Here is a 14764-nt window from a genome sequence, read left to right as displayed (position 1 = left end):
CATTACATTAGCTCTTGCTAGTCTGTTAGTATATTGACCATAAGTTAAACGTTACATCCTCCTCGATATTAATACCTGAACAACCTCATTACTGTCCCTAGTAGCTTATGACATGGTGGACTCATTGAACTTAAGAATGACAAGAAATTAAGTTTAGAGGATTAACGGAGAAAGAGGTTCAATGTTGTGATGTTGCCTGGGCCAGGATACTTTGTTTTTGTCTTTTTTCACCCACTTTAATATGGAAGAAAAAAGACAAAAGACACATTATTTCCTTTTGGTTTTGTTGGCCCCTACCACCAATGAGATTTTTCCTGTCTCTTATTTATTAGAATTTCTGCAAGTATTTCTTCAAATAGAAAAGCTGTTAGAACCTTTTGAGATTATAGTAGTCCATTTCTTTCTTTGTAAAACAAGTTCTTTTGGAAGTGGGGGTAACTTTCTATTCAGTTGGATTTCTAAATAATATACAACTTTAGCTCTGCAGGCCCAGTAATGTTCCTTCGTAATGCTAAATTTTAGATTTTGTCTGAGTTTGGAATTTAAAAAGGTGTACTTGGTGTTTTAGCCAAGTTTACATGCAGTTTTCTTCAACTTACTCTGGGTACTAGACACATCCCAGAAGTTAAAATGAGGAGTAAAAGCCCATTTTTTGGATTTGAATCTATATGTGACTGCATATATCTACTCAGAGAACCAAAATTCCCTTTAGGAATTTAGGAAGTCCTGGCTGTGTGAAGATGCATTTCTAAGGCAGCAGTAAGTTGTGCCACTTCTTACATGCTTTTTTGTTTGTATGTGAATTATCTCACGAGAAAAACAAAGTTTTTCTTAAAGTTCTTACTTAAAGTTCTTACTTAATCTGCGTATTCACCGGTTAAATGAATCCATGCTTTGAAACAGTGTTTCTCAAACTATATTAATACATTAAATGTCCTAGAGATCTTGTATAAGACAGATTCTGATTTCATTGTTCTGGGGTGAGGCCTAGGGATCTGCACTTTTTAACAAGACACCAGGCCTTTGTAGCAAGTCATAAAACATCTGATCATTATGAAGCAGCACCAGTTTGGTGTTTGGACTATAACTAAGACAGTCCAGATGTCTTTTTCTCTTGCTGTTAGTAGTAAACACACGCCTAGCAAGAAGGATCCTTCTCTGCTCTAAGTTAATTGATAGAGGACAAGAAACTCTTAAAACTATTTTGTTGAAGAGCTTCCTTTTACCCTCTACAAAGAATAGTGTTCCTGGGGCTTGTGGAATTTCCATTTAAAATATAGCCAGGTCCCTGGCACAGGGGTTAAGTTTCAACACTATCGTGCTATCACTGCTGGGCCTGAGTTCACTCCCCAGCCAGGGAGCTGATCCACATGACACAGCAAAACTCTTCAGGCTCACTCACTGCTCCCCTCAGCAGTGTATTTCAGTACTTCCACTTGTTCTGCGCCCCACTCTGTCTCTGGTGAATCCTCTTATGTCCAGCACCTCTAGCCTACACTCCAGTTCTATAAATAAGTAAATTCTTTAAAAAAAAAACAAACAGGCCCTCCCTGGTGGCGCAGCGGGTTAAAGCACTGCACTAAGAAGCTGAAGCCACTTCCACATGAGTTCGATTCCTGCCTGCCCCGGAGGTGACCACATGGCGTGGCAGACCTCTCCTGACCCGCCCGCTGCTCCCCTCAGCAGAGTACTTCGTCAATCTGCCTGTTCTGTTCCCCACTCTGTCTCTGGTGAAGCCTCTCACCGCCCCTGCGCCTCTGGCCTGTACCCCAGTTCTGTATGTACAAAAAAATAAATCTTTAAAAAAAAAACAAAACTATAAAATAGAATGTAATATGACCAGGGTTGAGTTACCCAGAGTTCATGTCAGAAAGGCTATCAACAAGGCTCCTAAATTGTTGCTTTGTTTTTGGTGTCTAGCAGAGCTTTACCCATAGAGGTCAGTGGTGTGCTGTCATAATGAAACATGGCAGCTGCTAACCTAGACTTGTGGTATTTTTAAAACAATAGCCAGTTATTCTTATTTTGCAGCCAAGGTTAAAAGCATTGAGCTAAGTGAAATTTCAAATAGAGTTAGACAGACATGTTAAAAAATTGCTCTCAAAGCCAAGACAGTAATTTCCACAGAAGAACCATGTTCTAGTGAACTTCTTTGGCATCTTCTCCAAAGACAGTCTCTCTGACTTTACTGTTGTTCATTCCCCCCAGAATATTTTCCTATTGTGGTTTGCTGTTAGGTGATCCCACATCTCAGAAATTGCCTCCAGGAGTTGAATTTGACCAATTTAGATTTAGTTGCTCAATCCCAGGGGGTTTTTTTGGTTTGTTTTTTTTTTTAACTTATTTTTTAGTTAAGGTAATATTGACTTAAATTATGTTGGTATTTTGGAAGGGTGAGATCCCCTGCATCAGGTGTCTCCACCATAGTGCACCTGCCCCAGTTCCTTTTTTATCCTTGCTCACTTTGCCATAATTGAAGACTTAAAATTATTTTGTATTTTGGGTTGTCTATTCATTTTCCAATACTTCCTTCAAACTACTACTAGAAAATACTCTTACTGTATATATCCTGGTGATCTTCTCATTCATTCTTGTTTCCTCTTTTACTACCATAATGTGAAATTTTAAGATTTAGTGAATTACATTTTTTTCTAGACTTCTCAGTCAGGAAATACTTAACAACTTATTCATTCATTATTATTTTTGCCAGAACTTATGTGAAGGCTCCAGTCTTCTTCTGTGCCATAGAGTGGCTCATACCAGCTGTGCTTAAGTCAAAGGAGAAGGAGGTGGAGATAGTGCTATGGTATTAAAAAAAAAATGCACATGCACACATACTCATTCAGCCTCCCTGGCATCATTGGTTTAGCAAGATCTTCAGAGTTCAAAAGACAGGGCTCAAAATGGATTTCCTACATATTCTCATTTTTTTTTTTAAGCGTATGCTTCTCAGTCTCCCTACTGAAACATCCTAGCCTTTTTGCTTGCTCTTTAACATATTCTCTTTTGCTTTAGTTTACTCCTTCCATTGTTATAAACTTAACTGTCACCTCGATATGGAATGAATCCAGGTCATGGAATTTACATGGTTTATCTGTTCTATATATAGAGCATAATATCTTACACTACTTACATGGAGATTTGCTTTTTATCTTTTCTCCTTTTGTTTTAGAGGCCATATATGTATCTTTTGATGCTTCTGGTATTGAATCTAAGAAACTGCTTGTTTGGGGTGGTATGACTTTTCTTGCAGTGCAGATCCTTCTAGTTAGTACAGTGTGGGAGATGACCTGATGCCCATGTTCATAACTCATGCAATACGTGTTCTAAAGATACACTGTGTGCCAATGAATCTGACATCTGTGAGGATCACTAAAGTAATGATTCAAACTTGATTGTCTGTTGTTTTTGCTTTTGGGATGTCAACAGTGGCTTGAGCAAAATTATGGCCTTTTGTCCTCCGTGGTGCTGTTTAGATAAATGATGCTATTGTGCATCAAAAATGGAAAGGAAGCATTATCCACAGTGCCCTGTCCTGCTGACAAAGGGTTTCCTATTAGAGAAATTATGCTTTCACTATGCCCAGATAGAATGGAATGAAGTAGAGGAGAAATTGCCTTTTCTTGAGTTTGTGTATGTTTTTCAAAACCTCCCACACTGTTTTTTACAGGATTTTTACCTTTCTGATATTTTAGGTTATGAATTACTTTAGTAGTCATTTTTGCAGTTTTTTTTTAGCCCACTGGAAGTCATTATACATACTAGTTTTGCATTCTTATATTTCTTCCTCTAGAGAAGATTTGCAGGGACTTATGTTTTGGAGCTGATGGTATTGTAGAGAGATCTTTGTATTGTCCAGTTTTAAAGCTTGGTAAACTCTAAAGTAGGGTTTCAGAAACCTTTTTTTTTTGTCAGTACATAGATTTAGCAAAGGTCTCAAGCAGTTTTGGGAATAATTATCAATTACTGAGCCATTCCCTGTGCTAAAGCATCTATAATTTCTAATTACATGAAAATTGGGTCCCATTTTACAGAAAACTGAAGATGACATAATAAGTAAATCTGAGTTCATATTTGAACCCAGAATTTGCTTAAAAAAAAAACAAACTCAAAACTTTATACTCTTTTCACTATCCTCCATTTTATTTACTAGTCATTGTCATTATCTAGAACAGAGTCCAACCTCACTTGTGTTTTTTCCCAAGTCAGAGTACACAGCCTCTAGAGTATATAATCTCCGGAGTACATAGCAAAGTGCATGGGCATTTGGAACTAAGAATAAAATTGGCTCATTGTCTTGCATTACTAGTCTTATTGATGGTAAGTGATGTAAATACATACTCAACACACACGTATCTTCTGTGTCCCCTGCATCTAGAATGTAAGCTTGTAAGGACTTGTCACCAGTACATAGACTAGAGTCTGGCATAGGATAAGCACTGAAATATTTATTGAATAGGTGATAAAACACAAGTCTTGTTTGTCCTAGTCCCCTCGTTGCTGTACTATTTCCTAGGTGCCCTGTGTGTGTGAGAGAGAGTTGGGGCTAGCATGCCACTAGCAGGTACATGAAAGTCTTAAAAAGGACTGTAGAAACATTCATGTATGAAGAACAACTGGATCTGTTTTTACATCTGCCTTGATGCAAAAGGAATGAATGTTCATGCAAAAGGAAGAAGGTTGTTCATCTTAATATTTTAGAGTAGATCAGTGAAATTATAGACTGTCCCATCTACTTGGCAGTGAACTCTGATATAAAGTACTAGTACTTTTAGGGCAAATAAGTGATGCATAGTTTCCTTTGAAACTAGCTACGAACACTGCTCAGACAACATTTTATCTGTAGAAAGGGCTTTGGCCTTGGGAGTAGGATTGAGGTCCATTTTTCTCCATTGGTTCACCAGTTGGCTTTGTCGATGACAATGTCAGTATAGATATGGTACTCTAGACTGTTGATAAACGGTTTTGTCAGCCTTCTGTCCATTTTATGGTAATTTTCTTCAATAAAATGATTCATTTCAAAATCATTTCTCTAAAATATTGCCGGTAGCTCTGCTTAGTAGAACATTGATTCATTTGGTAAATATTTGAGTGCTTATTCTATGCTAGACTGTATTCCATGTACTGGAAATACAGATGTGATGAGGCCTTAACAAACTTATATTTGAATTAAGGAGAGACAGATTACAAATACAGCTTAACAGTAAATACAGTAAACACTGAATGCTACAAGCAGAGCTTCTCCTGTGGATTTTTGTTATGTTCAACATAACGTTTCTGCTGACAAGAAACTGGCATGATCTATTCTAGTAATTTTTTGAAAATTACAACCTGTTATTTCTGTTCTTTCTATCTCAGGAAGTAATCTATGACAGTCTCTGACTTTTCTGCTGATAATAAGCCTTTATTCCATGAAGTTAAGGAGTTTGCTGATGACTTATATGATTTCGTTCATTTACACTGTTTCACATCAAGTCTGTTCTCATCTTTATAGATTCTTTTCACCAGTTTGAGTAGTTGTATTCTATAATGCTTTTCTAAATAGCTTTTTGAAGATCAAATTAACATTTGAAGCCCAACAGCTGAAAACTATAACTTAGGAGATGGTGAGCACCTTCTATAATCTAAAACCCTAACAGGAGAAACGTACAATGATTTGAACACCATATGATTTTGATGTAAATTTTTTTGTTTGTGATAGAAATCATTGCATACTATTATTTTTTTTAACATTCTATTTTAACCCTGGATAATAGCTTATTATAAGTTATATGACCTCAAACATTCCTTAGACTTCCCTCAACTCTAAAAAGTAGCAAATAAAAGAGGTAATATCTCTAGACAAAAACAAAAAAAAATGTCTGAGTTTAAGATCTACACCTCTAATGTAGAGAACATCTTCAGATTCTCAACAGTTTTCCTCCAGTTTTAGATTTTTGGTGTGGTTAGATGTACCTCAAAGGGGCTAACCTACATCAATCATTGTTATGTTTTTTGGTTTTTGTTTTTTTTTTTTTTTGGTCTGCTAACTGGGTTCAGTTGAAATTCAAAAGATTTTTGTTCTTATAGTCACACAGACTTGTTCTTTTATAGAACTTAAGTCTTGAAATCTCTGTATTTCTGCTACTCTGTGTATGTGTATGTGTGTTTAATTTAAAGATTGACTGATTGACTTATGAATACAAGAACTGTAGTACAGGCCAGGTGAGGAGTGAGAGGATTCACCAGAGATAGAGTGGGGAGCAGAGCAGGTGGGTTGACTGAAATGCCCTGCTGAGGGGAGCAGCTGTGGAGACAGAAGAGGTGTGCTGCGCCATGTGGGTCTAGCTCATGCAACAGTGGCTGCAGATAGCTTCATGGCGCTGCCATTTAACCCCTTGGCCACCAGATAGGCCCCTCTGCTACTGTATATTGCCATTGAATGAGAATATTTCCTTTTGACATCTGCTTAACCTATAGCTGTAAGTAGAGTTCATGTAACCACATTGAAATTCCTGTAGCCCCAAAGTTTCTGTAAGTCACCTGTAAAATTAACTTTACAGTGACACGTTACGTGGTTGAATGTGAACTGAGTCCCTTTCAACACTACTTCCGGCATAGTAAAGTGGCTGGTCTTTGACAGTGGCCAAATGTTAATCAATGCCGCATAATGACTGCAGCTACTATGATATAGACTGTGGGGTGAGAGTCTGTACCATTAGCAGAAAATTTGGATTTGAGCATCACCACAGACTCTTCATGAAAATTCTGCTCAGTTTTGGCATTTGAAATATTCTTTCCATGAAATTTGCACCTCTCTTTGCCTTCTAGTATCCTCATTTAGTTTGCCTGTAGTTGACCTTATTTCCTTCATTAAGAACAGGCCAACTTCAAGTAAGGCAACACTGGAGACATGGAAAGAAGACAGTTCCAAGAGACACTTAAGACACAGTATCTAGACACCTAAATTGGTGTTAAAACCATTCTACTACTCTTTCACCTATCTCTTTTCATTCTTTGTTTACATTAGCTCACAAGGATAAAATATATCACTGAATTTTTTATAAGTCCTTCTTTAGACTGATTTTGTACCCTACCTGATATGTATGAGCTAATAGTAATACTTAATAGATGTATCTTGTCCGGCTTCAGATAATACCAGAAACTGAATTGAAATGATTAGTGGCTAGTTCTGTTAATAGGACAACTTTCCTGCATTTTGTTCAGCTTTCTAGCTTGCCTTTTTTTCTCCCTTGATTAATATCTGCATCATCCTTCTTGTCACTATAGATAGGAGAGGACATTCACTTGGTAATTTACTCCCATCCTCGATGACATTTTCCTGTTAGTCACTGAAGCCCATTACTGTGCTATTACCTTTGTCATATTTTCAGAGAGAAGGATGCAGAATCCTTCTCTTAGAATCTTTTTTCAGTCAAGAAGAAAGGTGCTGAATAAAGTCTAAATAATTTTGCTGGTTAGAAAGCATATACTGATATTGTCCTTTCCCTTTGTGCTCTGGACAAAGCGTAGTTAGATGAACCTTTATGTTTTTGACAATGTTTCTCTACCTTCCTTTGGATCCTGTTTCTATAAGAGCATAGTTCTTGATTCTGAATTGAGCCAAGTTGCATCTGAGATACTAAACATAAACAAAGGAGTTATCAGAATTCTCTTTCAATTTTCATCTGTATTTTTGAATAATACAATGCGTCATGGGGGTGGGGGAGCATAATCTGATCTTTTATAGCTAAGTTAATGTTTATTTAATACTCAAAGATAATAAGAATGAAAATCTAAGAGAATGAGTGCTATAAATGGGTTTATTTCCTCTGGAAATAGCACTACCAGTTAATGCCTTTCCTTTTATTTTTACTTTAACATATTTGATAAAATTGCTGTTTCTCTCCTGGTGTTTTTTCTTGTCATTGAATGCCAGCCAGATCCATAAAGAATTCATCTCTTTCAAGCTTGGATTGCAAACCTGGTCATTGAGAGGAAAATGGTTGAGTGGAGAAGCGATAAGGCCATTAGAAAGCCATAAAACAAGATCAAACATCAGGACAGATGAGACATTTTGTATCCTTCGCTTTCTTGGAAAGGGTTTTTCTTTCTGCTTACATTCTAGCATCTTTTTTATTCGTGCATTAGCTCCACAATCACTTCTCAACAGGCAAACCTTGTCTGATTTCAAGTACTAGTTAATTTTCTAAGGCAGTGGTTTTCAACCTGTGTGTACATTAGAATCACTTGAGAAACTTTTTAAAATTCTGATGCCCAGGCTATCCCCCAGAACCATTAAAGCACAGTTTCTTGGGGTGTGAGCAGGCATCATTATTTTTGAAAGTAATAACCCTCCCTCCCACCACCACCACCATACACACACTATACACACAGGGGTGGTTGGTTCCATTGTGTACATAATGGAACACAATTTGAAGTAGCTTCTAGTACTGTTAGAAAGGTTGAGCTTAGTCTAAGAAACCTTCAGATTTTTATAAAGGAGAAATAAGAGCTAAGGATCCCCCTATAGTCAGACTGTCATTGCAATCTTATTTTCTATGACTTCTTAAAATAATACATACCTATCCTGTTTTCCAGTTGAACTAGACTATTCTTCTTGATATGTCCTTCCTTTGTTTATGCTATTTGAGAAATAACTCTCCCTGTTTTTGCTTTTTATAATCTCACACTACCAACCCTTTGAATCTTCTTTTTATTATCTTTTAAAAGGTTAAGAAGGTATCTTTTAAAAGAAAAAAGGCCTTTTTCTTCGAACTTTCCTTCTCTGCTTTAGTATATTCTGAATGATTTTGTGTTCTCTCATTTCTCTACTAGTTTGCAAAGTCTAGGTCCCATTCATCTGTGTATTCCCTTATTGCCTCATATTTTTACATTCCCTTCATGTCTTGCACCGAGTATATATGACTACATAAAGGTTTTAATAAAAAGGAATTTTATGCTTTTCAGCTGTCATGCTGCAGATGTGTGTGCTATCCTAGTAGAAGGAAAAAAAACAGCTGTGTAATATTTTCTGTTTGCTTTCATCATTTCCAGTTATTTAAATTTTTTATTGTAATTGCGATTTTTGTTTGTTTACTCATGTACTTTTATCCATGTCCAATCATGAAGTAGTTTTCCAGAGAGGGAAGGGTTGGAAATGTTGACTCAGATTTGCAGTGCTCTGTGTTTAATGTTGAGCATACTTATTAATGCCAGTTGTGAAGCACCAACCTGTGTTACTTTTTGTCATAGTGGAACAGAATTTAAGCAGAGGTCTCACTCACAGTTTTTCAATATAGATTATTTTTTAAAGTTCAGCAGCCTGGTTTTATAAGTGTTTTATGTATTTGTTCATTGAGAAGATAAATAAAATATCTTATCCAAACCCTAAAGCCAAAACAGTTTCAATACAACTATAGCACAGAGATCTCCAGGTTTCTACCACTTACTGACAAGAGGATAAAGGAAAGTTGTATCGAAAGCATTTGGTGATTCAAAAAGGGAATTTTAGCCACTCAGTGAGAGCTAGGGAGAAACAAATGTAGAACTATAGCAAAAAATAAAACAAAACAGGTGGTTTTTGCCTTTTAAACAGCACCATTGGCCATGTGTATGTGCATTTTATGTTTCTTCATACCAGCTGTTTTCAGCTTCAGCTCTTCTTGAATGCTTTTATTATGGAAAACTGACTTCAGAGTGAAATATATCAGCCCTTAGGGAAAAAAAAGCTAGACTAAGACCATGTGAATTATTTTGCCATCACATAGCTAAGCAAGTTTCTTCTGATTCTCCCAATTTTAAGTTAACAACATTTAAAATGGTCTACTCCAAATAAATCACAATGCATCTCCTTAGTAAATAATCTATGAGAGAAATTATAAGCACTGCATGTCTTTCTCCTTCTCCCCCAGGTAGGAGATCTTCCTATCTCAGTTGTTTTCTTTCTTAGAAAAGTTCTAAATCATTTTGTTCCACCTATAATTTTTAAAAGTTTGAAATTGTCAATTTAGTACTGGTTTGACACCCCTCCCCAACCACCACCACCACCAATGGGGCAGCAGGAAGCACATAGTAGTTTTCTCTGCTTTCCTGCCCCCAACTCCACCCCGCAAGTTTCTTCTTACATTAAAAAATAAAGCATGACTGCTTGGAGATAGTTTCTTGAACTATGCAAATGCTTTTAATCCTGTATAGGTTTTAGAGAGGAAAGATTGGATCTGGAACATCTCTGAGAGGTCCCAGCTCCATTTTCTTTCCAAATGTTCACCATCACTGCTGTTGCTCAGTTCTCCTAGGTTATGTTCCTTTGCGGTCTAGAATTTCTTTAGGCTTTGGGAGACAATTTGAATGGCGTGTATTCTCAATAACTTCATAGAGCAATTTACAGATTCTATATGGGCATCTAGTACTTAGTTAAATGAACTCTACCTCTCTCTCCTCTCTCTCCTTTCTCTCTTTCAGCTTGGCAGTGACCTTGGCGGGGGCATTGGAGGAAGCCCGGCAGTAAGTGCCATCCATTTTTTTCACCATGGGATGGGCTGCCCCGTTTGATGCCTTCCTTGTGCACACATTCTCAGAGCAGCCACTCCTGCTGCTTAGCACTGTACAACAAAAGTTCTATTGCAGTATATTAAGTGTAGCATAGGGTTGCTTAGAAACCTTGGGGTCTTAAATACCACATATGATGTGGGGGCATCTTTAGGGATTGGGTGCTATAGGATCTTTGTCTTCCTGACATTAAAGAGGTAAAGGAAATGAAACCTCCTATCTTGACTAGAGAATGCTTTCTCTGGTGTCATCTAGAAATAACTTGAGTTAATTGAACTCAGAGTGAAACTCTCCTCGTAAGAATTAGTTTGGGGGTTGTGAATGTCCATTTCCCCCAGGAGAGTTTCCTACTAGATATTTACACCTAAGTGGAAGAGTAAGACTCACTTGGACCCAAATGCAAATGGAACTTTCTTCTTACTACAGAAACAAAGCTCCCCCTTCATTAGGGTGCTTGTAGGCCTTTTGCACGGAATCATGGAAGCTAAAATTGGAAACAAACAAAAAAGTGGATCACTGTGTTCCCGATCCATTGTTTATTCTCTTGATAGAACTTCTAAAGAATGTGTGTCTTATTAATGATGAAAAATAACCATGATGATTGAAAGGACAAAGAATATACTAATGCACCATCTATGGCTTTTGTAATTCTGGTGTGTTCTTAATGATTTACCAATATTACTAAAATATATAGCAGCATTTTGAGGACTTTTAATCCATTTTTCCTGATTCCTCCCTCCCCCCCACAGGTGGGACAGTCCTTCATCCCATCATCAGTACCTGCAACCTTCGCTCCTTCACCTACCCCTGCTGTTGTCAGTAGTGGTCTGAATGACCTATTTGAACTCTCAACAGGGATAGGCATGGCACCCGGTGGATACGTGGCTCCTAAGGCTGTAAGTAAAGCAACATTATTTTTATGGACCTGAATTACTTAGCTTCTATCATTCTTTTTATTTCCACTGATAATAAATCCAAGATTTGGCCTTATTTGGAGAACTTAAGAAAATAAAAGGTGACTTCAAATTTAGCTATTTGAAGCACCATAGTACCCTCCTTAACCATTTTTATAATTAGACCCAAGTTGAAAATGTTAAATATTTTGAGTTTGATTCTCATGTTTAGAAATATTGTCTAATTTTATGAACACTAAAGTCAATCTAGTATAATTCTGATAGTTCTGATTTAGGTTTATGTGATTTGTATTCTAGTCTTAGCTTTGTTTGATGTCATGCTCAAATTGAAATCTAAAAGGAAGAACTCACTATAAATGAGTTGGCAATAGTGCTATTCAGGATAGGATAGACTTACAATCTTGCCTTTTTGAAGAACAAGCATACCTGTTTACTTCCTGAATTTTATGCCTCACTCCTTCTTGGGGGTCCCTGTGACAGAGGTAGATCAGCTGTTGCAACTTTGTATACAAAAGCCATTGTATAGGCTAACAAAAAATTAGATTCAGGACTTAGCTGTGATGTTTTGCCACAACTAGGTAGCTTTGTTGTAAGATGACTGTGTTGAATATTATCAGATACTTTATTAGATGTTATTTCTATATATTACATATAGTATAATATATATTTATTATCAAGTCCCCATAGACTAAATTAGTGATCAAAAAGTTCATGTATTTTTTGCTAACATTAAAGTAATCATAGAAACTACAAATTTAGATAGAAATATAAGTGAAAAAGAGTCTTCTTTTGTCTGTACTATTAACTTTCAGAAAATATTATGCATGTACTTATATGTTGTATCTTTTCAAAATACTGTGTCATTGGGATATACTATTTTGCATTTTATTTTTATTCTATCGAACTTTTTTTGTTCTTTGTAATATATTTTTTGAGGCCACATTGGTTTGTAACATTGTATGTAAAGATATAGAACCACGCTCTTCAGGGTATCTTTACATGTCATACCTACCACAAAGGGATCCACAGTCCTCCACCTTAGTCCATTGAACCCCCTCCCCACCTTGCCCTGACTTTTACTCCTCCCACTGTGCTAACTTTGGTTTGGTTTTGTCTGACCCTTTGTTTTGTTTCGTTTCTCTATGTTCTACATGTAAGTGTAGCCATCTAGTATTTCGTTTCCCTTGTGACTTACTTCTCTTAGCATTATCACCTTCAGTTCTAGCCATGCTGTTGCAAATGGCAAGTCTGTCGTTTTATAGCTAAACAGTATTCCACTCTCTCTATATATTTATGTACTACAAATCCCTAATCCACTCGTGTGTCTTTGAGCACGTAGATTGTTGCCATTGGAGAACATATATCCCTTCAAGTTTTTGCTTTCTGTAGGTAGATATCCGAGTGGAATTGCAGAATCATATGGTACATCTACTGTTAATATTTTAAGAAGCCACTGTTTTGCATAGGGGCTGGCTGGTCTGCATTCATAATAGCAGTGTATGATGTTCCTTTTACCACATCCTTGCCAAAACTGACTGTTCTGGTCTTTTGGATATGGGCCATTCTCACAGGTGTGAGTTGTCTACCATGCTTTTTTGAATACCCATACCCACAACTTTGCCATTTTCCTATTAATAGACATTTTGGTTACTCTTTTGATCCTCCTCACCCTCTACCCATTTTTTGTTGTTGTTGCAGTGAACACCCTTGTAAATGTATAGTCTAACATATTTTTACAAGGTATTTATTGGATAAAAGTGCGGTTTGTTTTAACATTAAACATTTTAAAATTAACATTACCAATGTTAACCCTCCCTCCAAAGGATGACATCAGATTACATTCCCAATACCAGAATATGAGTTCCAGATAATTTAATTCTCTTTTTTCTATTTGTCTAGACTTTTTGAATTTTTGACCCCCTCATAGGTGAAAAATAGTATCTTGTGTTTGATCTTATTTTCTTTCTTCTTTTTTTTTCCTTCAGTGTAGTTGAGACCTCAGGTTATTTTACCACCCTTTGGTTCTTTGGTATTATGTTGTAGACTCTTTGGTATTCTGTCGTAAGTGGTCAGAAGAGTACACAAATATTCTGTTGTTGTTTTTTTTTAACCTGGCACAAGTCAGGAGTATCAAAGATTTTAAAACCACAGACAGGTAATACATGAATTAGTACTTTAGAGAGGATAGGCATTCACATTATTTAAGCAATAAAGTATTAGTTTTTACTATAGCAGAGACTATTAGTAACGGTAGTAGTAGCTAGTATTGATTTTAGTGATGAGAAAAGAATTGTTTAAATTTCATCACACATCACAGTCAGGGTAAATTTCACCACCTAACTGTAACAAATATTCCTATTACATGTATTGGAAGACACATGAATAAAGAATTGAGGAAACCTTACTAACCATTACTTAGAATGTAAAAGCAATAAAATTATTGATAAATCTAACTAGAAGTAAAATGTATTGCTTATCAAGACACTATAAAGCTCAAGAAAAATTATTTTAAAAGAAACAACACATCAAAGAAAGTCAAAGACAATGGCACATAGGAGAAGTGTTTGCAATATATCTCATAAGGCTAATATACCTGATATATAAAGAGCTCCTAAAATACTTCCTAAACCACGATAACACAGCGTAGAGTATTAGCAGAAGAAATAAACAGTTGATAGAATAAGAAATGATAGCAGCCCTCAAACATCTGCAAAATACTTACCTTCACTCAAAATATAAACTAAAAATACAAACTAAAAAACTATACTGAGATGCCATATACTAATCATTTTATCAATTTGGAACAATCCAGAATGGTAATAGTATATCATTAGGAAAGAGGATCTCTCATACATTCCTAATGAGAAAATAAAATGGTGCATTCCCTACTTGGGAATGATAAAATTTGGCAAGATTACACACATCATTTTGCCCTTTATCCCTGTAATGCCATTCATTTCAAAACTACACTGACAAAGATATGAAATGGCATATGTAAAGGTTAATCATTGAGGCACTCAAGCTAAGATTGAAAACAAAACAATGTCATTCCACAGAGGACTGATGGAATAAACTGTGACATATCTACCCAGTAGAATAGTAGGCAGGTATAAAAAGAAATTTTTAAAAATCTTCATAGATTACATACTGTATTTGTCAGTAGATTCAGTTACCTTACTTTAAGGCTAATCCAAAACTACTTCTAACAAAACACTATATTATGGGCATTAGAATTTCTCTTTCCTCATATATTTGTGTTTCATGGTTATACTTAAAAGCAATAAAATGGGTGCTCCCTTGTGGCACAGCAGGTTAGAGCA

At 36.2% G+C, this 14764-nt stretch overlaps 1 protein-coding gene across 1 annotated transcript in view; it reads left to right on the top strand.

Moving 5' to 3' along the window:
- The window catches only part of AP2B1 (adaptor-related protein complex 2, beta 1 subunit), a 95848-nt gene that overhangs the window by 49568 nt on the left and 31516 nt on the right, over positions 1–14764 (top strand). Inside the window, exons 15-17 of the mRNA XM_004685030.2 lie at positions 10444–10485; positions 11280–11426; positions 12834–12877. Coding sequence (XP_004685087.1) covers positions 10444–10485; positions 11280–11426; positions 12834–12877 — 233 coding nt within the window. The remainder of the gene's footprint in view (positions 1–10443; positions 10486–11279; positions 11427–12833; positions 12878–14764) is intronic.

The sequence above is a fragment of the Condylura cristata genome, unplaced genomic scaffold (genome assembly GCF_000260355.1).
Source record: "Condylura cristata isolate star-nosed mole 26May11 unplaced genomic scaffold, ConCri1.0 scaffold00017, whole genome shotgun sequence".
In the NCBI taxonomy this organism is placed as follows: Eukaryota; Metazoa; Chordata; class Mammalia; order Eulipotyphla; family Talpidae; genus Condylura; species Condylura cristata.
This window is presented reverse-complemented; position numbering and strand designations above follow the sequence as displayed.